Consider the following 25491-nt stretch of genomic DNA (forward strand, 5'->3'; position numbering starts at 1 on the left):
GAGCCACAGGTACTGAGGGATGCTGGGAGAGCTGGGAGGAGTCACAGGTATTGAGTGATGCTGAGAGAGCTGGGAGGAGCCACAGGTACTGAGGGATGCTGGGAGGAGTCACAGGTATTGAGGGATTTTGGGAGAGCTGGGAGGAGCCACAGGTACTGAGGGATGCTGGGAGAGCTAGGAGGAGCCACAGGTACTGAGGGATGCTGGGAGAGCTGGGAGGAGCCACAGGTACTGAGGGATGCTGGGAGGAGTCACAGGTACTGAGGGATGCTGGCAGAGCTGGGAGGAGCCACAGGCACTGAGTGATGCTGGGAGAGCTGGGAGGAGCCACAGGTACTGAGGGATTTGGGGAGAGCTGGGAGGAGTCACAGGTACTGGGTGAGACCTGCCAGGTTTCTTTGGGACTAGACTGTCTTGTCCCCTTGAAAGCCATTTTCTATCTCATCTTGTGAGTTTTATTTCCTTCCTATCTTCCTTCCTCTGTGTCCTTCTGGAAAGACCAGGCCAGACTTTTTGACAGTGGTCTTCTGTGTCGGGCCCTAACTCTGAGTTCCGGCAATATGAATTTTTATTTCATTATAACTTTATGCTACAATCAAGTTATTTTTGTCTTTCTCTCACTGAGTCAGTATCTGCTTGAAGATGAGTGTATATGTTTTCTCTCAGGTTCCAAAGCACTCCACAAATAAACAAAAACAAAAAAAAATGAGTGCTAAGAACCATGAAAGGCCTACTGGACCCTTACAAACAGTGGGCCTACTCTAAGTTCAAATGCCTCTTCTCTACCTTCTCACCACCTTCAGCTGAGGCCCCTCCAACCTGGAAATAAGCCACTTTGAAAGACGTACGGATCCGTCCTCTTCACCTAACAGCTTGGGAACGGCCACCCCAAGTCCCACACTTAGCACTTGGATTGCTGTCATGTGTGGTACAGTTTCAGGCAAGCTGGAGAGACAGAATTCACTGGGAAATAAATGTTTTCTCTTAAGTTGCTGGAGAGTTATTATAAAGGTGACATCCTTTAATTTTGGAAGAAACAAACATCTTTAATTAAAACCAGAATATAGATGAAGGAAAACTGTAGTCAGCCTAAAAGAGCTGGATTTAAAAACACAACCTGTGCTTGCCGGGAGGCGAGGTCATCAGATTACATTCTTAGTGTGTGTGCAAAATAAGACATCTGAGATGTGACTAGCTAATTAAGTTTTCCTAAGGGGTACATTGGTTGGCTGCTGACCCCCATGCTGTCTCTCTGACCACCATGTTGGGGTTTCAGGAATCAAACTTAGATGATGAGGCTGGGCAGCAAGCGCCTTTACCAGCAGATCTGTTGGGTACACTCTGCAATAAGCAGTAGGGTAAAAGCGATTTAGAATATTCTGCTACTACCTTTATGGGTAGCGACTATCTCTGAGACTCAAGTCCCCTCTAAATAAAAGAATATGACTGGCATGTCCTAGCACTGCCTCTGCTGATTGCAGCACATGACTGTGAGGTGAGCTGCGAGAAGACAAGAGTCTCTGAAGAAGGCCGTTAACACCCTCTCCCCAACATAACTGTCTGCAGTGCAGGTAGTGGCCAGGCTACCTGAAAGTCACTCGGTGGAAATGTAGACTCCCTTGTCTGGAGCCCCAGGATGACTTACCTTTTCTGCATCCCCTGTTTTATTAACCCGGAAAAGGACAGAGCTTTGCCTGTTTGTTTTCTCAAAAGTTCATTTCAAAAGCTGTGTTTCTCTTTGGAAACATCACAAATCAAAATTTGATTTTTAGGTTAGCAGGCTCAAAAACAACTTAATTTTGACAAGAGTCCAAAAAGCCAATGAACTGTTTAAGTATCCATGGTGAGTTAATTTACAGAAGGATTTATGTGTGTGAGGGGAAATGGACCAGTGGTCTACAGGAAGTAAGTAAATGGGTTTGGCCCTCTCCCAGGTCACCCTTGAATAAGAAATCGTGTGAATATATAACCATGTGATCTTAAACTCCTCTGGCTCTGTCTTGACTGTGGTCAGCTCTATAGCCCACCTTGAACTTCCACTTCTGAGGGAAGTGGAAACTGGAGTCCTCAGTGTCACTGCCCACAGCTTAGACTACAACCCCCTGGGCAGGGCTCATACACTCTCCTCTCTTCCTGCTACCACCCTGGATGCAGAGAGAGCTGGTGCTGAGAGGCAGGAACCAGAAACAGTCCAAAGTCTTTAGCAACTGTGTAACTAAGCATTTGTTAGAGAGCTTTTCTTTGTACTTTACAGAAAGAAAGATGGGTTCATTTCTATTAAAACAATGGATAGAGCATCAAGAAATCAGGTATCTGGCAGATTCTTTATCATTTGTCTGGTTCTTTTGGTTGATGATGCGGAGGACTGAATACAAGACCTTACACATGCTAAGCAAGTGCTCTACCAATGCAATACAGCCCAGCCCTCAGGAGGAGGGCTATCAGAATAACTTGTTAGGACGGCAAGTTGGCTCCGTAGGTAAAGGTGCTTGCTGTATAAGTCTGGTGACATGAGCTTGAGCCCCAAAGCCCATGGAAAGGTGGGAGGAGAGAAATGACTTTGCAAAACTGTCCTCTGACATCAATGGTGCATGCATGCACACACACACACACACACACAAACACACACCACACTTTTAAAAAGTGATTATGTGCCATTGGCCCACTTAGCTGGTTTTTTAATAAATTGGTGAATATTTTTGAATTATTTTCATTGAAATAAATGTGCCTTTGAATTCCTGATAAATTTCAGTAAGCACAAAATTACCTTTATCATAGCATATTTACAGCCATTGTTTAGATTACATCTAAAGATTTTCATCGGTTGTTTCTATAAGCATTGTTGAAAACTGTGATTGGTATGAGAACCACAGAGTGCCATGGAAACACAGAGAAGAAAGCAAGCTCATGTGGGAGGGGTTGTGAGGAAGCCAAGTGAGGAGGCTACGTGTTACTCAGTCCAGGCTTTCTTCATGCTAGCAGAGTATTCCAGAGCAACGACACAGTAGCCAGTGTGTACATGTGTGATAAACACCTGTGGCATGATTGGACAAAAAAGAATGGATGTACAAAGACCTTTGTGTGTGTATGGACTTGAATTTAGGGTTAGAGTAGCTAAATTTGGGCAGTGAAAGTGTAATAACAATGGTGTCAACAAGAAAGAGGTGTCTGGCCATGTAGAGGCATGCCTGTGGTAGGATTTAGGTCTCCATTATAAAATAATTGGCAATCAAGAAATAGTTACAAGCAGAGAGTGACATCTCTTATGGAGACTTAACTGCAGTTGAGAAGAGAATAGATAGAATCTGGGTAGAGTATGATCAGGGGGACTGTCTACCAACCTCTTAGCAGTGGATTTGATGAGAGTTGAAGGACCAGGAGATATTTGGAGGATGAAATTGACTCAGTTTGTTGAAGGGTTAGATTTGGGGCTGGGAAAGGAGGGAGGAGGGGCTGCCCCAGATGTCCTGGGTCACGCTGATGACCATAGGAGATCTAGATCGTGAACTCTAATGAACACTAATGTTTGCTGCACACATCCCTGCTCTCCCAGGACTGCACATCCATCCACTTGAGTTGTGATAGTGCTCACATACAGTGGTCGTGCAAGGCTAACACTCCACTCAGGTGTGCAAGCTTGTTCGGCAGAATCACACACCAGACAGAGGACGTTGCTGACCCTCTCTGAAGGCTCATAGCCTGAAGCATGAAAATATTTTGTAGACTCTTGGAAGATTTGAACAACAGTGTGTGGAACCTTTGAGGTGGCAAGCAGCCCATTCAGAAACGCTGTGAGAGAGGAATTACCTTTCTCCACGTGTGTGGTTATCGTCATACTTCTGGGGAGCCTGCGGGCTTTGATCCTCTTTGTAAGCGAGAATTTCTAGTCCAGGACTGAAATGTTAGCAACAGTTTTATATTCACATGACATTCTAAAAGCATTGGCCTGTTATCAGTTAGGTAATAATCCTGTGATGACGTAGCCAGCACAAAGGAGAAGGTAACTATTCAGTATGTTACTGGCTTCCACTTCATGTGTCAAGTTTTCAATAAAATAAAAAGACGAAACTCTCACATCTTGTCCTGTTGATTCCACAGGGAAGAAAAGCAATGTGTATGCTAAAACTTAAGTTTCTGTAATTCTTCAGTAGAACCAGCAGCAAGGAAGCTTCTTGCCCCCTGTCCTACAGGACCACGTGATATTGCTTTGTGTCAGAATGCTCTGCTGATACAGGATAAACTGGCAGTCACTAAATGGCTTTGTTAACAATTTATAACAACTGTGGTTACAAACCTTCATACCCTTATTTACTCATAATTTGTCATGGGAACAGAGGCCAGAGAGAGAACCCCAGTTAAATAATTGCCAAATTTCTGGGAGAAAAAAAAATCGGTTAATGAAATGGCTTCAGGTGTGTACACATTTGAGCAGCCACTGAGCCTGTGAAACTCAGATGTTCGTCACAAATGACTTATGCCATCACTTGGCCTCATTTGTTTGTTCGTTTGTTTTATATGCCAGTTGCAGTTTCCCCTCCCTCCTCTCCTCCAAGTCCTTTCCCCCAGCCCCCTCTCTGTTTCAGTTTAGGAAAGAACAGCTCTCCCATGAGTATCAGCAAAACATGACCTATCCAGTTGCAGGAGCCTAAGCACATTCCCATGTATTAAGACTGGGCAAGGTGACACGGTATGAGGAGTAAGGTCCCTAAGACCTGTAAAAGAGTCAGATGGTCCCTATTCCCACTGTTAGGAGTCCCACAAGAGGACCAAGCTACACAACTGTAACATATACGCAGAGAGCCTAGGTCAGTCCCATGCAGGCTCCCTGCATGGCGGGTCCGTCTCTGTGATCACCTATGAGCCAAAGTTAGTGAGTTTCTTGTGGTGTCCTTGACCCTCCTCGCTCCTACAATCCCCCCCCCTTCTGCGGGATTATAAACTCTGCCTAATGTTTGGCTATGGGTCTGCGTCTGATTCCATCAGTTGCTAAATGAAGCCTCTCTGGTGACAGTTATGCTAGGCACACATCTGTCACAGGAGGGGGCCAGATTAGGCCACATATCTGCTATTGCTAGGAGTCTTAGCTGGGGTCATCCTGGGAGGTCCCTTGTGCCAGGTTTTTACCTTACCTGACATGTCCCCCTTCCAGTAGTCTCTTTCAGTACTCTCCCCCACTGCCCCCCAAAATCTGATCACTTGTGTTCCCAACCCACCCTCGGTTCACTCACAAAAATCTCTCTATTTCCCCTTCCTGGGAAGATCTGGGTGTGTCCCGTGAGCCTTCTTTGTTACTTCACCTCTCTGGGGGCTGTGAATTGCAGCAAGGTTATCCTTTATTTTACAGCTAATATCAACTTATAAGTGAGTACATACCATGTTTGTCTTTCTGGGTGTTGGTTACCTCACTCAGCATGATTTTTTTCTAGCTCCGTCTACTTGCCTTCAAATTTCCTGATGCCCTTGTTTTTGGCAGCTGAGTAGCACTCCATTGTATAAATATACCACATTTTTTTAACCATTCCTCAGCTGAGGGACAACATCCAGGTTGTTTCCAGGGTCTGGCTACTACAAATAATGCTGCTATGAACATAGTTGAGTAAGTGTCCTTGTCACATGATTGAGCATCCTTTGTATATAGCTGGACTTGTGACAGATTGATTCTCAGTTTTCTGAGAAACCACCATACTAACTTCCAAAGTGGTTGTACAAGTTTTCACTCCCATCAGCAGTGGAGGAATGTTCTCCTTACTCTCTAGCATGGGATGCTGGGGATGCTGTTTGCGTGTTTTGATCTTTAGGCATTCCAACAGGTGTAAGATGGAATCTCAGAGTGGTTTTGGTTTGCATTTCTCTAATGGCTAAAGATGTTGAACTATTCCTTAAATTTCTTTTGGCCATTTGAGTTTATTCTGTTGAGTATTCTCTGTTTAGATCTGTACCCCCTTTTTAATTGGATTATTTTGTTTGTTGATATCTAGTTTCTTGAGTTCTTTATATATTTTGGAAATCACACTTCTGTCAGATGTGGGACTGGTGAAAATATTTTCCCACCTGTGGGCTGATGTTTTGTCCTATTGGCAGTGTCCTTTGTCTTATAGAAATATTTCAGTTTCATGAGGTCCTATTTATTAACTGTTGATCTTTGTGCCCTCACAACTAGTATTCTGTTCAGGAAATTGTCCCCTGTGCCAATGTATTTGAGATTATTTCCCACTTTGTATCAGGTTCAGTGTATCTGAATTTATGTTGAAGTCTTTGATCAACTTGGGCATGAGTTTTGTACATGGTGATAGATAGGCATTGATTTATATTCTTCTATATTCAGATAGCTAAGTAAGACCAGCACCATTTGTTGAAAATTATTTCTTTTCTCAATTGTATAATTTTGACTTCTTTGTCAAAAATCAGATGCCAATAGGTGTGTGGATTTATGCCTGGGTATTCCATACAATTCCATTGATCCACCTGTCTGTTTTTATGCCAACACCCTGCAATTTATATGACTATAGTTCTGTAGTGGAACTTGACATCAGGGAATGGTGATGCCTTTTACTGTACAGGATTATCTTAGCTATCCCAGATATTTTTGTTTTTCCATTTGAGTTTTGTTCTTTCCAGGTCTGAAAAGAATTGTGCAGGGATCTTAATGAGAATTTCATTGAATAAGTAGATTGCTTTTGGTAGTATGGCCAGTTTTACTATATTAATCCTACCAATCCATGAGCATGGGATATCTTTCCAACTTCTGATAGCTTCTTGAATTTCTTTCTTCAAAGACTTGAAGTTCTTGTCATGCAGGTCTTTAACTTGCTAGGTTAGAGTTACACCAAGATATTTTACAATATTTGAAACTATTGTGAAGGATGTATATCTCTGATTTCTTTCTCAGCCTGTATATAGTAGGGCAACTGATTTTTTTTTAGTTAATCATGTATCTAGCCACTTGACTAAAGGTGTTTATCAGCTGTAGGAGGTTCCTGGTAGTTTATGGGGTTGCTTAATTATTAGGTCATACTTTAAAAACCTGTACTCCACAAAAACAGAAAATCTAAAAGAAATGGATAAATTTCTTGATAAATACCACTTACCAAAGTTAAATCAAAATCAGATAAACAATTTAAATAGACAAATAACCCCTAAGGAAATAGAAGCAGTAATCAAAAGTCTCCCAACTAAAAAATAGCCCAGAGCAGACAGTTTTAACACAGAATTCTACCAGGCATTAAAAGAAAAGCTAATACTAATACACTTCAAATCATTCCACACAACAGAAACAGAAGGAACTTTGTCAAATTATGCCTATGAGGCCATAGTCACCCTGATACCCAAACCACACAAAGACTCAACTAAGAAAGTGAATTACAGACCAATCTCCCTCGTGAACATAGATGAAAAAATATTCAATAAAATACTGGCAAACCAAATCCAAGAATGCATCTAAAAGACCATCCACATAGGCTACATTCCAAAGATACAGGGATGGTTCAACATACAAAAATTTGTCAGTGTAATCCACCATATAAATAAACTGAAAAAAAACCATGATCATCGTGTTAGAAACTGAAAAAGAACCTTTGACAAAATCTAACACCCCGTCATGATAAAAAGTCTAAGAGAGATCAGGGATGCAAGGGACACACATAAACATAAGAAAAGCAAGGAAGTTGCCAGCATCAAATTAAATGGAGAGAAACTCAAAGCAAGTCCTCTAAAATCAGGAACAAGACAAGGTTGCCTACTCACTCCATACCAATTCAATATAGTACTTGAAGTTCTAGCCAGAACAGTTAGACAACCAAAGAAATCAAGGGGATACAAATTTAAAAGGAAGAAGTTAAAGTATCATTATTTGCAGATGATGTGATAGTATATGACCCCAGAAACCCTACCAGGGATCTCCTACAATTGCCCTCATTTTTTAAAGCTTGTGTCAAGTTAACATAGACCTGACCAGCACAAACACTGTTTACCAAAGTCTACAGGTTGAACAGTTAGTTATCCCCTGTTAACTCAGTGACTGAATCAAGACTGAGAGCAGAGAATTTAGGTTTCAGATCGTTCCCATGTAAAAGGAAGCTGGCTGAAATGTGGATTTTGTTTAAAGTAAGGGCAATTGACTGCTGTCCCTCATGAACTAAGGTAGTATGGATAACGTCAGGCCTTTGTTGAGAAATTGCTTGTTTTCCATGCAGTTCACTGTCATGAAAGGGGTTCAGTGTGTGTGTGTGTGTGTGTGTGTGTGTGTGTGTGTGTGTGTGTGTGTGTGTGTGGTGGGGTTGATGTAAAGAAAGGTGCTGACTCAGCCCACTAACCCAGGAATCAAAAGCAAACCAGGCTAGTTACAGGCAAAGTAGAATCCAAGGTCACCCTAGTAATTGCTTAGCTATAAAGCCAACTTTCTGTCTGATTTTTTAAATGCTTACACAGAAAAAAAGATGTCCTCACATAATTAGCAGGTTTCAGAAAAATCTGCAGAATGTAGTTCTAAGGAATTTTATATCCAAGATTGAGTGTGTTCTTCTGAGTGTTAAGATTTACTACTAAAAAATCTTTTGGTCTCTGTATTTTCTTCTTCTTTCTTTTTTTAAAAGGTCTATTTATTTTTATGTATATGGCTCCCTATTTAAACATAGAGCCTACATGCCAGAAGAGAAGAGCATCAGATCTCACTAAAGATGGTTGTGAGCCACCATGTGGTTGCTGGGAATTGAACCCAATACCTCTGGAAGGGCTGCCAATGTTCTTAACCACTGAGCCATCTCTCCACAGCCCCCTCTTTTTCCTTTTTATCAATAATATAAACTTAGTTTGCCTCGAATTCTATATATTCTTAATGAAAATATTTATGGATTATTCAAGCTTTGCTAGTAATGACTCCATAAGGAATCTACAGAATCCTTGTTTCACTGATAAGAAAATTGGGACAAAATGACATCAAGATTTGTCCCTACTAAACAATTTCTTTATCATTGGATGTTCAGCTGATTAAGATTTTTAACAAGTAATATCCCCATTATATAAAATCTAGGTTACTAATTGGAAGTTATTGTTTCTGTCTCTTTGTAAGTGGGGGGTCTCCAGGGTTCTAGCTTAAGGAATATTTATCTGCTAGGAAAACATTTCAGCTGCCTCCTCTGACTGTTAACAACCTGCTGTTGGTCCTGTGTTGGGAGCTTCCTAGAATTTGTCACTGTGTTCAAACTGATTCATACAGGAATATTGAAAAAAAACAAAGCCTGAAGTTGTCTTTGATATTTAATTAAGCACACTATTATGAAATCAATTGTTTCTTTAAAGCTTATTTATGTGACTCTCTTCCTTTACTAAGCAATATAAAGGATTTAGAAGCCCAGAGCATGTGTCTTTAGCAGACTTTCTGCCTTCATCAGCTTATATGACAGAAATAAATCATGAATATCTGTCTTGGGCATTTCCATAGGTACCTTGCCATCAGAGTAGGTAAAGTTTCTGGGAAGACATACCTACGGTGCTCTTGCAATGCACAGGACTGCTGATGTACAACGTGCTCTAAGAATTTCCCTTCAGGTGCAGAACCTGAGTTCATCAACTCTGAGCTACGTAGTCCTTCACTGTGACTAAGAAAAGGAATGACAGAAGTTGGTAGTGTCCACAGGAGTAAAACCACCCGCAAGTGCCCACTTAGGTATCACACTGAAGGATGTAAGATCATGATGCCTTCTTGTCAGCCCTCCATTATATTACATACTTTAGCCTCCTGTCATCGGCCTCTCGGAGGTCACTGTGTTCTGCTCAATGGTATCGTTGCACCTGACAAGATGCCTTGTTCACTTTCTCCTTGAAGTCTGTTTTTGACAACACAAAGTACGTCACGCCTGTAGGACAGGATCTCCTTTTTGCTTCTCAACAGTTGTGGCTGTCTTCCATTCTGACTTGCTCAGCCAGTTAGGGGTCCCTCATGATGTCACTGGCTATTCTTCCGGCTGTGTCCTAACTCCTTCATCCCAAGTTGTCAGCTCTTTTCCCCGCAGACTGTTTCCAAAGGCAAAACTACAACAAAAATACCTCCATGCACCTCATGCACTCATATGGCGTGGGTGTCCCCACCACACAGCTGTCTCTGCCCTTAGGCCTCTGACCTTGCAGGCCCTCCTCTTTACCAGCCCTACACTTAAAATATGTTAGCTATTTTTGCTTCAAACATGTAAGAAATTTAGTTTGCTTCCACAGTCAGCTGATCTCCTTTCTCTCATCCCCACAGGCACCAGGCCATCCAGTTTTCCCGACTCGTCTTCATAGTGACACTCTTCTTAGGTCACCCATCACTGACTAAGTTTACACCACAGAATGCCCAAGTAGGGCTCATAACGGTAATCACAACACTCTTGAGACTGAAACAGGAGGACTCCAAGTTTGAGGCCAGCCTGGGCAATTTCCAGGCCAGCTCAGACTTCTTAGTAAGACCCTGTCTGTCTTAGTTGCTGTTACATTGCTCTGAAGAGGCGCCATGATTATTTAATTGGGTGCTCGGTTGCAGTTTCAGGGGGTTATCTACCGTCGTGGCGGGAGTGTGGTGGCAGTCAGGCAGGCATGGTGCTGCAGCAGTAGCTGAGAGCTCACATCCTGATCTGCAGCAAGCAGGCAGAGGAGAGATACCCAGGCTTTGCATGGGCTTTTGAATCCTGAAAGCGCACCCCCAGTGACACACTGGCCCGAAGTGGCCACACCTCCTAATCCTTCCTAAGCAGTTCACCAGCTAGGGCTCCAGACGTTAAGATATATGACCCTTTGGAGGCCATTCTCTCATTCAGACCACCACACTGTCTCAGGCGGAAAAAAAATCTCAAAGCCGATCTATAGATGGTCTGGAAAGATGATGTAATAATTAAGAGCAATGAGTAAGTGCACTAGCTGGTCTTCCTGAAGATCTGGGTTCAATTCCTACATGGTAGCTCACAACCGTCTGTAACCGCAGTACCAGGGCACTGAACACTCTCCTCTGGCTGCTGACGGGATACAGGTGTATTCATAGGCAAAATGCACCCCATACACACAGGATAAATGGAAACCTGTTCAAATTGTTTGTAAATTATATGGCTACCCAGGGCAGGAAAGGAGAGAGTGGGGGCGGGGCGGGGGAGCAGGCAAGACAGCATAGAAGGAAAGGGGGCAAGAGCCAGAAAAGCTCGTGCAGATGTGGAAATGTCACAACGAGTTTGCATAATTCATAGATGTTAATTGTGAAGTATTCATACTAACATCTGAATGCTCACACGTCATTTGGAGTTTTATAATTTTTAAATTTTTCTTATAATCTATGTTGATTAGAGTTTCTCCTCCCTATACTGTCCCAGTCCTTCCCCAGATCCCTCCTCTCCAGGTCCAGTCTCTTTCTGTTTCTCATTAGTAAAGATCATGCCTCTAAGAGATAACACTTTGAGAATTTTATACTCCGGTACTATATTTATGTCATTTCTACCCCTCCTTCTCACTACTCCAACTCCTCCAGTGTCCTTCCCAATCCCGCTCAAATGCATTATTCTTCTGAATTAGTTTTACACAACTAGAGACAGAGGCATTAGAAATAGAGTCCCTTCAGCAGTGCTCAAGTGTGTGTGTGGGATTGAATCACCTAATAAGACACTCGTCCCTGGAGAAAACGAAATAGTCCCCTCATTTACAGCTCCCTTAAGTTCTTTCCCCTTTTTACAATGAAAGCTTTCCATTTTGTTCTCAGACTCCAGCACTTTCCTGTGTCTGTGAGTTCCATCTCAGCCCTGTTTGTCTGCCTCCGCTGTTATCTGCTCCTCGATCCTACCACCCAGCTTGATTTGCAGTTTGGAGCACTCCTAGTGCTCCTGGGGTTTGTGGCATCAGCAGTTTGTGCTCTTGTGACTTTGAGGAAACTCCATCTGTAGCTTATCTGTCTTGCCTGACTCCTGGTAGGTAGCTTCATGACTGGTCTGTGCTCTCTGAGCTTTGAAAGCTGACCACAACAGAATGAAAGTGGGAGAGAGACTAAGCCACAAAGTACTGTAAACTAGGACTGGAGAGACTGGAGGCTGCTCTCCTGGAGAAGTGGTCACCCAACTGTGGCCTAATAACCATGTCTTGACTCATGAGTACTTATCACAGTGAGAACACTGACCAAATGGCTCTCCATCCATGACGTGCAGAGGGATGCACCCTGAAATTACAGACAGAAATTTTGCTGGGACGAAAGGAAGAACATATTGCCTGCCTCCTACATACTTGTGATAAAAACCTTTCAGGCTTTTGTTCTAGGAACGGTTTAGTTTAGGCCAGACACTTGTCTAGACCTGAAAGGTGAAGGCCTGCAGCTGAGCAGAGCCGCAGACATGCTTGAAGCCCGCTGACTTCTTTTTCACTGTCGCGTTCTGAACTGCAAGTCCCTTACACTAGAAGTCACTGTAGCAGAAGCTGATGGAACCCTCATTGTACAGTGGTAGTGTAGTGAAAGTGTCAGAGTAATAATCATCTCCTATGTGTCTAAGCATCAGTTACACTGACCAATCAGCAGTCCTCGGAATGAACTTACCTGTTCCCTTTCTCTGTCTGATGTTCACATTAAACCACAGCTCTTATTGCAAGTATTAACACTAACAAAATCAATTTTCAATGTAAAGTGTAAGAGCTTCCACATGAAGAAATTAAAGGCGAGATTCCTACTCTCTCATTGCTATAACATAATATACGTAAATGCGGAAACCCTGTATCCCTCTCTTCAACTTTGTCATTGGCTCAGAAGGCTGCAGGCCTAAGGTGAACAGAAAAGAGCTCAGTAACTGCCTGCCAGGCGGGAGGGACAGCAGAGGCCTTTAAGGAAAAGGAAGGAAGGAAGGAACAGGAAACTGCAAACCGAGTCACAGCAGAAGGACCAGGGGCAGGCAGCCTAGTGCAGGCAGGGCAGCCCACTCCTGAGAGAGAGAGAGAGAGAGAGAGAGAGAGAGAGAGAGAGAGAGAGAGAGAGAGAGAGAGAGAGAGAGAGAGAGAGAGAGAGAGAGAGAGAGAGAGAGAGAGAGAGAGAGAGAGAGAGAGAGAGAGAGAGAGAGAGAGAGAGAGAGAGAGAGAGAGAGAGAGAGAGAGAGAGAGAGAGAGAGAGAGAGAGAGAGAGAGAGAGAGAGAGAGAGAGAGAGAGAGAGAGAGAGAGAGAGAGAGAGAGAGAGAGAGAGAGAGAGAGAGAGAGAGAGAGAGAGAGAGAGAGAGAGAGAGAGAGAGAGAGAGAGAGAGAGAGAGAGAGAGAGAGAGAGAGAGAGAGAGAGAGAGAGAGGAGAGAGAGAGAGAGAGAGTCACCGGAGGAGCCCAAGACCCCACCCGCCCTGACTGTGCACTCTCCTCCCAGGAACGCGGCCTCTGTGCAGGGCATGTGGGATGCATAGACCAGACCGAGCTGCAGAGGAATTTGAGCAAACCACTACCGAATGTCCCAGCTACAGTCACAAGAGAATCAGAGGACTGCACCTAGCACACACCTGAGGCCCATGGCCCACTGCGGTCCTCCCCCCCCCCACTCTGTTGACAGTTCAAAACCATGGTCTCTGACTTATTATGTCTTAAGTTCCTCTTTCAAGTCAGAGACCATATTACAAGTCATTGGTTCTCAGCCTGTGAGTCGCGTGACCCCTTGTGGGGGAAGGGGTTGAAGGACCCTTTTATAAGGGGTCACATATTAAATGTCCTGCATATAAGATGTTTACATTATGATTCATAACAGTAGCAAAATTACAGTTAGGAAGTAGCAGTGAAATAATTTTATGACTGGGGGTCACCACAACTGAGGAACTGTATTAAAGGGTGGCAGCATTAGGAAGGCTGGGAGCCACGGTTATAAACAAACAAAAACACAGCAGAGAGATGGGAATTGCTTATTACTTTCTAAGCACTCGCAGTCGAATAGATTTCCTTAGTGTTCCATATGTATGAGTTTAAGAAAGCCTCATTCTGGTGGTGCTACCTGTAGGCATTTCGGTCAGATCGGGATGGGACAGGTATCCTGGCACTCGGGAGCCACAGAATACTGAGTGTTACACAGCTCAGGTGCAAAGGTATCCTGGAGCTCGGGAGCCAAGGACCACCACAGTTTGTAGTAAGCTTAGCAGTTTACAGCCCTGCTTCAGGGAAAGGCTTCCCCAGTGTATGGGCTCTGCTCCGGCAGCACAGGGTCTTCCAGCTGGGGATGTTTGCCCAGTGTAGCAGAGCAGGTTTCTTGGGAGAAGTTGCTACAGTTCAGCTCTGCTCCTGGAGAGTGGAGAGTGGAGAGCAGGGAGCGGACTATAACAACTCGACTCTGCCAGGAGAAGGTTTCCCTGGCAAAAGTGTTACAGCCCTGCTCCCTCTGCTCTGCCCAGGGTCTCCTCTGCTCCGATGCCACCGCAAAAGAAGATCTTCACCCAAAGCTCATGCAAGGGGTTTATTGGGAGGAAAGAATCCAGGAGATAGTGTGAACAGCCACAAGCTGAACAGACACAGGGTTTATATAGGGCTTCAAGGGTGGGGATTGGTCAGATTTTAGTTCTGAGCTCAGATTGGCTAGGGCTCTGCTCCAGGATTGGTTAGTTTTATGCACAGGATTAAGGGTCAGATTTGGCACTGGTTCCAAGGTCAGGGTGCATCTCTTTGGTTCTGGTTGCAGGACCAAAGTGCGTTTCTTTCTCTGCTCAGGGTGGCCCCTTCTCTGAAGGAAGGGGAGGGAGTGGCAGGACTTCAGGTAGAAGCCTGAGGTAGTGTCCCTCAGCCATAAGCTTTTAAGCCTTGATGAAGTTGGGTAAAAACCTCTGAAGACAGTGTCCGACACAGCCAAACTACCTCCTCCCTGCCTGTTCTAGCTGGTTCGTCCTGGCCACTTCTTAAACTTGTCACTGGAAGCCAGGGACTGACAGCAGTGGTAGAGAGGACAGCTGAAATCCCTTCGCTTGTCATATTCTCCCATGTGAGGAAGCTGGGGACTCCTCTCTGGGAGAAGACCTGGGTTTGCACCCCACCACCCACAAGGCAACTCACAAACCCCTGTGACTCCAGTTTCAAGGGATCCTGCATGCATGGGATGCAGATAAATTCACATAAGCATATACACATAATAAATAAATCCTTAAAAATAGGCTTATGAGAATATATAATCCTTTAGACTATATGATTTCTTTTGTGGCTCAATGAACACTGGCTAATAAGTCTAAATTCCTAGATCAAAAGGAATACAGAATGGAGCTTAATGTTATAGTCAATCCAGCTATGAACAGATTAAAGATTTTAAGGGCATTTTCATGATTATAAGAGGACCATCAAAATAAAACAGCAATTCACAACCAGAATTGGCTTCTTCCCTGTAAACTTGCCAGACACATGCAAGCCGATGCATATGAACTTGATGGGTAGAACGCTGTTTTATTTGTGAGCAGTTTGAGAGCAGGAACCACGTGTGTCTTATCCCTGATGTACACACTGTGAACATGCAGCATTCTACAAACTGAGAACCTAGGTGCACTACTGCAATTGCTTCACATACACTGCAGCATGGAGCCTGTGCTCCACATGCAGGCTTTGGAAGGGGAACTTGTTTTTGCTCTGAGGTCAGAAACTTCCACAGCTGAGTACTTTGGATAAATGAAGGCCCCCTTTCCATATTTGCACAGCTTGGCCCAGAACGAGCAAGAGTCATTTAAACATAATCTGCATTTAAACATCCTTTCCTTTTTATTTTAACCATGTTTGTGTTTCCTAGGGCACGGCTAAAAGTCTCAAAATATTTACTGTATACTTCCATGCTTTTAAGAAAAAGAATGCAGCTTTTGAAGGCAGTCATGTTCAGCAGGCAGAGTGATTCCTGGCACACGAAAGGCTGGATATGAAAACAAACAGGAGAAAGACTTTCAGCCTCAACAGATGGGTCCTTAGAGATGGGTTTTAAAGCATGGGTTTTGTTTTCCTCTCCAGCTTTTGGCCTGTCACTTCTCAACACTTACAGTGACCCTGAAATAAATCAGTAACATTTGTCCAATTTTTAAGACACTTTAATTTTTTTCCTGTTTTGTCTATTGCTGTGGCCAATGTAATTAGGTCATACTCATGTGGAGAGTTAGTTGTGTGAGAAAAATGTTGGATGAGCACTAGTGTTTTCAGGAAGATGTTGTTTCTATTAATGTGCACTTGAAATTACTTCACTGAGCCTACGTAATTTGGAATATTAATGTCTCTCCAAAAGAACTGACAAGCCAAATTCAAAGGGAGATGTATGTTTCTGCTTACTCTTAGTAGATGATTACAGCAATTGAGTTAAAAACATGTTAACTGTGCACACCACCGCTTTTTAAACACGGTCTTAGTTATGGAGAGCAGCTGAGAAGGTGTCACCCCAGGGGAAGGACAGGCTTGACTCTCACAGTTCCCCCAAGACAACCAGAGATCAGATGCTGACCCGGGCAGCATTTCACTGTCCTCTCAGTTCACTCACGTAAAAATGAGGTGTGCCTGCTGGGCTGCGGTGTTTGCCAGGAAGCAGTTTGCTGTTTATACTGGTAGGTAGATGTTTTGGGTTTGTACAGTTTCTATTGCTTCAGTGCTCTAGAAATGTTAGAACCATGGGGAGTACAAAGGTTACAAACTGTTGGCTCTTGTTCAGATTTCTTGCTATTCCATTTCTTCTTTAATTAGAGGAGTATCTTTATTTGTGTCTTTGTTGGTTAGGAATTTTAGTAAGAGAGATTCTTATTTGCATTGAAGAGTTTTAAATACCAAGAAACACTAAAGGCACAATTTGAGGTTATTTTATTGTCTACATGGAAGTGTCAGCGTCATCAGGTTTTGGAGAACAGGCATATAGTAGAGCGTGTGTGGAAATCGTGACGAGAGTGCAATGAGCAGAGTCCCTCCTTGTGACGGGAGCAGAGTAATTATCAGGAGCCTGAGTGTCTTGCCGAGGAATCTGAAGGGCTAATGGCCTTTGAAGAATGCACAAGATAGCTTTGCTGCTCTTGTACAACAGCTATGGAGAGACATGGAATGCTAAAGCTTAAGCGACCACATGGTCCCCGTGCAGTGATTCGGTTCCAAGTGAGGTATTTCATGAGATGCATAGGGTGTCAACTGGCACTCACTTGGCTCTATCCAGACACCCACAGAGTGAATGGAATACCTCAGTTGGCTAAAGAGCATCCAGTGAGAGGTGAGAGTGGTCGCTTTCTAAGGGACAAAATGCTTTCTAAAACACGATGGACACAGCTCAGTAATAAACTCCCATCATTTATTTCATGTGTTAGTGGGCTACATTCAGTTACTTAATATGTTGAGAAGAAATGATTGGTGAGAGCAACATTGAGGACGTGGGCTTTGCGGTGACACTCTTGCTGGACTGCTAGCCTATTCAGTCGCTCCTAGGTTTAGGTTAGCCTGGAGCCTCCGGAAGATGAACAACTAGACTTACTGCCGTGTTTAGACTTCAGCTGTGCTGGCCTGACCGCCTTTGACATACTAATGTGTTTTTCGTTTTTATAGGGACTTTATGTTTTCGTGGTTTATTTCATTTTACACAACCAAACGTGTTGCCCTATGAAGGCCAGCTATACGGTGGAAATGAACGGTCACCCAGGACCCAGCACAGCCTTCTTCACTCCTGGAAGTGGAATGCCTCCAGCAGGAGAGATGAACAAATCTACCCAGAACCTCATCAACGCTATGGAAGAGGTGTGTCCCTTAACCCCACCCTGATTCCCTCTCTCACCTACTGACCAGCCCTTGCTTGATAAAGAGTATAAGATAAAAGGCACTAATTGATGTCTAAACCCTTTCCTCCCTGCACGTCATTTGAGGATTATTTTTCTGTCCTGGGAGCACCATGGACCAGCCATTTTCATTGAGAAATCAAAGTAAAATGTGTCATTTCCTTCAAACCTTCTAATCTGATGTGACAGGAACTGAGTCTGTCCAAGAAATGCTTTTTAAAAATGCTATTCTCCCTAAACCCACACTCACAGCTGTCCTTATTTGCTGTCCCCTCTCATTTCTCCAATTCCAACAAGGAAAAGAAAACAAGCAGGGTCTCCTTCCAGTTTAAATACCGTTAGACTTTCTGAAGCAAAGACTCAGGGGGTACGTTTGGAAGTCCTGGAAAGTCTAGGCAGGATTTCCTTTACAAAATCTGCCTGCCACTGCTGGCTGCATTATTCTGTCCATAGAAGTTTGATTTCCTGAGTCTGACTCACATGCCCCCCACCCCTGCCTTTTGGCAACATATGAGAAGGGGCACTGTTGAGACTGTAAGCACACCTGGACCCATCTGTCCCAGAAGACTCAGTGATGATGCCCAGCCCTCACGATTGTGCAGGCCCAGCATGTGCTTGGCTGCCACGCCTTCTGAAGGAAGGAAGCAAGCAAAACAGCATTGTGTCTGCTACTAAATATATATGTATGTATGCATGTATGTATGTATGTATATATGCATGAAATTAAGAAACATTTCATTGAAGAGGAAATATTGATAGGATGATAGATATAAAGATAAATAGATTATAATAACTGCTAGATGGTTGCTAAATAGAGATGTGATAGACAAAAGCAGACAAGACAGACAGACAGATAGATAGATAGATAGATAGATAGATAGATAGATAGACAGATAGACAGATAGACAGATAGATAGATAGCTACTTGCCCCTGGATACCTTTTGTTGTCTCTGGCAAGGTAGGGTATACAATCATTTCTGTCAATTTAAAATTGAAGCAAATGATTCCAATGTCATTACTGTGTATACCCTTTTGGCTTGAGTGAGAAAAATTGCTATAAAGAATTATCAATTCATAATGATAAATGTACAGTAGATATTGGTTGCAGGGTCTGTAAGTAGAAGAAAATAATAGATTAAAAATCTGTAGATAAAAAAGAATGTATTTTGGCTGTAAGATAAGTAAGCTGAAGAAGGGTGTTTAAAAACTGAGACATTCCAGAGCTAGAGAGATGGCTCAGCAGTCAAGAACACCTTCTGCTCTCACAGAGGACCCAGGTTTGATTCCCAGCACCCACCTGGTGGCTCACAATCAACTGTAACTTCAGTTTCAGGGACCCAGTACTCTCTTCTGACCTCTGCAGGGACCAGACATGACCATGGTGCAATACACTCATGCAGGCAAAATGCTCATATACATAACATAAAAATAAATCTTCAGTTTTCTTAACAAAGAAAAAGTTGAGATGTCTTTAATACTTTGAAATATACTGAAACTTAATACCACTTTATATGCCAGATAGTTTTTATTTTTATCATTTTTTTATTTTAAAACCATTTGTTTCTCTTTTTACATATCAGTCCCAGATCCCATTCCTTCCCCTCCTCACATGGGGAATCAACAAAGTCTTATGGTAGATATTTTATCATAATAAGTGACAAAAAACCCGATAGGAATATTTGTAAGATCCATTGGTCTTTTTGAACGGTTACCAATTTAACATTTATTTAACATTTAACCTCTGGATGAAATAGCTTTTAGCCATGTGTGACTGAATTAAAGTAACTAGCATTGTAGATCTAGTGTGTCATTCACTCAGTCACACTGTCAATGTTCCACAGACAAACATGCCCAGAAGCCAGAAGTGGCAGTATTGGAGAACTTAGATATAAAGTATTCCTGTCACCGAATGATGTTCTGTGGAACAGTGCTGTTCCCAGTGCCCGGATCCCTGGTGACAGTCACACTGAGCTTTCACCTCTCTGAGTTCATCTCGGAGTTCTTGGTTTACTTTTCCCAGTGTGACATTCCCCTGCAGTCTCTCAGCAAGCCTTACCTCGGGCGGCAGCAGCTGTGACCCTCCGGTTCCTGGGCTGGAGCCATTGCTGCAGTGTTCCTCCGGGGTGTTGCACAACTGCATAGCTTAAAGTCTGTCTGCATTCCTCAGGGGCTCAAAATCGGCCTTGACCCAGCTGTCAGTGAGACTGCAGAAGACATCGGAAAAGCCAGCAAGAGCAGGGAAGGCCAGGGAAAGCAGGGATTAAGGGCTCCTTTGCCATTGGCCTGGTTTGCCAATGACCTAGAAAGACAGGAATACACACAGACATCTCAGCACAGAGCTCCTTTGAACATTTCATCAAAAGCAAGAAGGGATTTGATAAATTCCCTCTAATTCAATATGTTTTTATATATACCGCCTGCATTTCAAATATATCTCAGATTAAGAATTTGGACTGTTCAATTTCCTTAACACACATTTTACAAATAAATGAATAAATGAATAGTTTTATTTCCCCATACATGGCATCATAGCAGTCTACATGTGACTCTGAGTACCTTTTAAATGATCAGGTTATACTAACTCAACGAGAGGCTTGCTTTTCTCAAGAACACATATAACATGCAAGCTCGGAAAACAATCCAATAGGCCATTCGTAGTTTTTAATGAAATGTAGAAATGCATTGGGAAGTTGGGCTTGAACGTGAATGTGCATTCATGGTATCAATTGTCACTTCCTTCTGCTCTTACCCCAACCCACAAGGTGCCATCTGACTGGGAGAGAGCATCCTTCCAGCAGACCAGCCAGGCAAGCCCTGATTTGAAGACAAGTCCCCAGAATGGCGCCTCATTCCCTTCTTCTGGAGGGTATGGCCAGGGCTCCCTGATAGCTGACGAGGAGTCCCAGGAGTTTGATGATTTGATATTTGCATTAAAAACTGGTATGTATGACACCCGCAAATGACCTTAGACGCAGGCAGTTTTGCTAGGCTGCTTTATCCCTCCTTCCTCGAACGTGCAAATGTACTGTCACCCTTGGCACACCCTGATTCTCACGACCCATTGCTGATCCCAGTCAAGCCCTAGGATATTCTGTTCCTAGCATAAAATATAACACAGCCTAAAAATAATTTACAATTCGCTTTTAAGATAGATGCAACATACTCTAACTCAATGTAAATGTCTACATCTAAAATCTGGCAAGAACACCAAGACCTTAGTAAGTCGATTCAGTGTAAGGAGCTCACTGAAGGAGTTTGCCTCTGAGTTGCAAAAAAAAAAAAAAAAAAAAAAGATGTCATTCATGAGGATGCATTTCATGTATACTTTTAGAAGCACTGTAACAAACATCGTGTGTGTCTACAGTTACCAAAGTGTGTGCAATCACATGTAGGATTTCACTACTGTGTGTGCACAACTGCGTGCCCGTGTGTGTGTGTGTGTGTGTGTGTGTGTGTGTGTGTGTGTGTGTGTGTGTGGTCAGTTCCACTCAGTCTGGAACCTCTGAGAATGATTGCTATACAGAAAGAAATAAGACCCTAAAGACCCCAGTAGCCCATCACCTAGAAATGGACAGTGAGAAATCTGACTGAAGCTCATGTGCTGCTGGAGAAATCATTGGTGAATCCCATCCTCTTCAGTGGGTAAATGCCCACATTAATGGTGGTGCATTCTTTCCACCACCCTGACAGGTACAGAGTGAAACAGGAAAGGGGTGGTTTCTTTTGGTGCATGATTTTAGGGGTTCCAGGCCATGGTCAGCTGGCCCCATTGCGTTTTGGCCCACGACAAAGTAGAAATATCAAGGAAGACACGAGAAAAGATGGTCACTTCCGGCCACCAGCGTATAGAAAGAGTAGCAAGAAGGGGCCAGGGTAAGACGTCCTCTTCAAAGGTATGCTGCCAGCAACCTGCTGTTTGGTGCTGCCTCCCAGATGCTCATTCAACTTTTGAAAACATCGATGAATTACATGACTGACTAGGCCAGAGTGAGTCCCCTGATTTGAAAATAACCTTACAAAAAACCTGAAAGGTAGGTACACTTTGCTAGGAGACGAGGTTACCCCTCAGTCGGGTCAAATTGTCAATCAGAATTAGCCATCACAGTAGTATAGGTTAGATACTTAACCTGCCATAAATATATTGTGAATATTAATCATTTTACAGGTTTCTCAATGCATTTAAGTAGTTTTTTAAAACATTTTCTTTTCCATAAAATTTTTGAACTGTTAGTATTATAAAAATGCTAATGAACTTTTTAAAAAGCAACAACATACATCCCCAAAGACAAAGTTTTTAAAATTCTTACTTAAAATATTTCAATATGAGATAGTTTAATTTTTTTTCTCTGAAGGTATATTACTTTGGTAAAACATTTTTGTCCTCACAAAGTAAAACTCCTCTATCTGGAGAATGACTCCGTAAACTTGGGGACTCCATCTTATTTTGCATTTCTTATCAGGATCTCAAACTTAAGAAATGGTGAGCCACAAAGCACATCACCATCTCCTGGCCCCTCCCTGTGCTCGCACCCAGAATGCCACATTGCCCTCGAGCACTTTTGAGAAATGACAAATCCTACTGATATAAATAAGAACTCTTTCCTTTATACAAGACTGATATTAATGCTCAAATGCCTGCAGGGGGAACTTTCAAAACATGAGTTATTGGTTGGGTGAAAGTGAAATCTGGGACTGCTGGGGGGGGCAGATAGGCATAGGAGTTAAGGAAGAATAAAATAAATAATCAAGAAAGCTGTAAAGTTTTGAGATCAAGGGAAGAAGCCCTCTCATTTGGAGACTGCGTAGGGTTTAAACTGGAAAGGAATGGAGGACATCACGCACTCGAGGAATCTAAAGAAAACTTTCATCATAGTGTGAAGTTTCTTTGTGAAGAACAGCGTTAGAACTACGTGGACTGAGACAGACTCACAGATACTTGGTTTGTACTGTCAGTAACTCAAAGCGATTCTGCAGATGAATGACAATGAACACACTCCTTGTGCTCGTTGTGGCTGTTCCTCTAGGGAACAGTCCCCTACCAGAGTGTATAAGGGAAACTATAGATTCACAGTTCAAATTATCATTTTAATAGATCAAAACAAAACAAAAACAAACCCTACTTTGTTGAATTTAACCTTGCATTTCTGGAATATAGTTTGTTGCGATTTCCTTTTGGGTGTGCAGAACCCTTGCTGTTTTATAGAACAGTGTTAAAATGCTGTTTGGTAGACATAAGCAGTTGGGCATCACGGAAATTTTTTGAGGCAAAATAGCTTTTACGACAGTATTAAGAGTAAATTATAATCAGTGTCAGAAAGGCTGGAAAGATCTCAGAGTGGGCCAGGGTCTTGCGGCTAAGCCTGGTGGAGACCTACTTCTCACCTGAGTGAGTGGTTCAGAGCTTCCTTAGTGTGTTTGCTGGGGAAACTGGTGTGTCTTATGATAGGCATTCCTCCTAAATATTCATAAGGTTCAATCATAGACCAAGTATCAGGGTAGAAGGTAATCTTTGACATACATTCTGTCAGAGATTTTATTGGGATCTGTGGGGAATATTAAACTTGAGTTAGGAGAGTGACAGAAAAGAGAAGAAAGGAAAGAAATGAAGAGAGAAAGGGAAGAAAAGAGAAAGGATGGGAAACAAGAAAACACTAGACAATGCTTGCATCTATGTCAGAGGCGAAGAAGGTCCCACAGAGAAATTCTAGAAAATAAGAAAGGCAGCTAAAGACAGAAAGGAGTTTTCTGGAAGATGACTAACTACATAAACCAATGAGTAAAGCTGGGATTGAAAAGGGGTTTACAAACTATGATCTGGACACATTAGGTTCCCTAGTGTGCTCTGTGTGCTGTGTCATGAGATCTTTATGTCCAAACACTAAAATAAGATGGATCCTTGGAGCATAATTAAATTAGATATGCGAGCTATATATATAACAAATACTGAGTGCATTTGGTTCGGGAATGCATGGAATGACTCGCTTAGAGATTTAGCTTAGCATTCTTTAGAGTTCCTAAACTTGTTGGGAAAAAATATTTTAAGAGATCAAAATAGCAATCTCTAACATTGGATCTCTGTATTATTAGAAAAGATGCTATAATAACCAAGCATCAGCCCCTGGACACATACCATCACAGGACATGGTCAAACAAAGGAGCCGACCACATGCAATCTATCTACAGTAGAATTCAACATTGACCTATTCTGGATTTGGCCTAACAAGGTGTTATGTTTGACTCACACAGCATTTTAACAGTTTTCGAGACAGTATTCAAAATGTAGATATTCCATATCTAAGCCTGGAAAAAAGTCTAATGGCATGGACTTTAACATAATTGAGCTGTTAGCATACAAAGAAATGGGCTTGTTATATTTCCATGCACGTGTGTCATTCTACTTTGTTCTTATCTGTCCCTTTACTGCTTCCCTCTAGCTGAACCTCTTCTGCCCCTTCTCATCTTCTTTCATAGCATTTGTATTCCATTCATCTTTGTCTTCCCATCCTCTCTGTAGACCTCCCTTTTCTCTCATGTGGTCTGCTTGCATGTCCGACATATACGAATGTTTATATCCAAAGTCCACGTGCAAGAGACACATGCCCTATTTGTCTGTGTTATTCTGACTTCTCCCACTTTATGTAGAGATCTTGACTTCTGTCCATTTTCCTGTAATGTCCTTCCTCGTTACAGCTGAGTACAATTTCATTGCCAGTGTGTCCCTTCTTCTCCTTAGCCATTCATTTCTAGGTGGACAACAAGGCTGGTTCTATGCTTTGCTATTGTGAATCAGTAGCCATGGATGCACAAATACAAACAAGGTGTGCTGACTTAGAACCCATAACTGGAAAATTACTAGGTGCCACACTCTGGCAAAGTGGCAGAATACAAAATCAGCAAGTAGAAACAAGGAGCCTTGCTATATTCCAGTAATAAACTTGCTGAGGGAAAAATCTATTCATAGTGGCTTCAAAGTAAATAAACTAATGGACAAGTATATGAATGAAACTAATTAAGATATCTACAGTGAAAGCTTCAAAACATCAAAGATGAAACTGAAGAAGATCCTAAAAGATGGAAAGACACCCTCCCCAGTGTTCCTAGTCTGAAAGAACTAATATTGTGAAAATGACTATATTACCATAGTATAGATCTACGAATTCAAGGCAATCCCCACCAAAATTCTAATGGAAGTGTATACAAACTATTTTTTTGAAAACCCTGTCTTCCCACATTCATGCCTGTACTGGCACCACTGATTATTAGACTTGGTGGGTTAACAACAGTACGTGAATTTTGGTGGAGCTGGAAAGAAGGGGGTGGGTTAGATCTAAACAGATTGTATACGTAAATGAAGTTCTCAAAGAATATATAAACATGTATTTGAAATCCCAAAATTCATATGGAATCGCAAAGGACACCAAAGAGCCAAAGTATTTCTCAACAGAAATAGAAACGCTGATGGCTTCACATTATCTCAAATTATACTACAGAGCCATAGTAACAAAACCAGCACAAAATGGCACAGAAGACACACAGGCCAATGGAACAGAAGAGATTATCTGGAAATAACTTTACACAGCTACAACCACATAGTATTGACATGTATCACAATCATACATTGACAAAAAGATAAACTTGTCCATAAAAGATGCTGAGAAAACTAGATGTCAGTATACAAAGGAAACTAAATCCATATCTTTACCCTGGATCAAAATGAATTTAGAATGAAGCAGAGACCTAAATGTAAGACCTGAAACTACTAGAGGAAAAACCATC

The 25491-nt window shown here is 42.5% G+C and overlaps 1 protein-coding gene across 1 annotated transcript in view; it reads left to right on the top strand.

The window, feature by feature from the left end:
* Positions 1-25491, top strand: part of Adgrv1 (adhesion G protein-coupled receptor V1) — a 518174-nt gene that overhangs the window by 487189 nt on the left and 5494 nt on the right. The window contains exons 87-88 of the mRNA XM_040729011.1: positions 17488-17676; positions 20478-20655. Coding sequence (XP_040584945.1) covers positions 17488-17676; positions 20478-20655 — 367 coding nt within the window. The remainder of the gene's footprint in view (positions 1-17487; positions 17677-20477; positions 20656-25491) is intronic.

The sequence above is a fragment of the Mesocricetus auratus genome, unplaced genomic scaffold (assembly GCF_017639785.1).
Source record: "Mesocricetus auratus isolate SY011 unplaced genomic scaffold, BCM_Maur_2.0 Super-Scaffold_100020, whole genome shotgun sequence".
Lineage (NCBI taxonomy): Eukaryota > Metazoa > Chordata > Mammalia > Rodentia > Cricetidae > Mesocricetus > Mesocricetus auratus.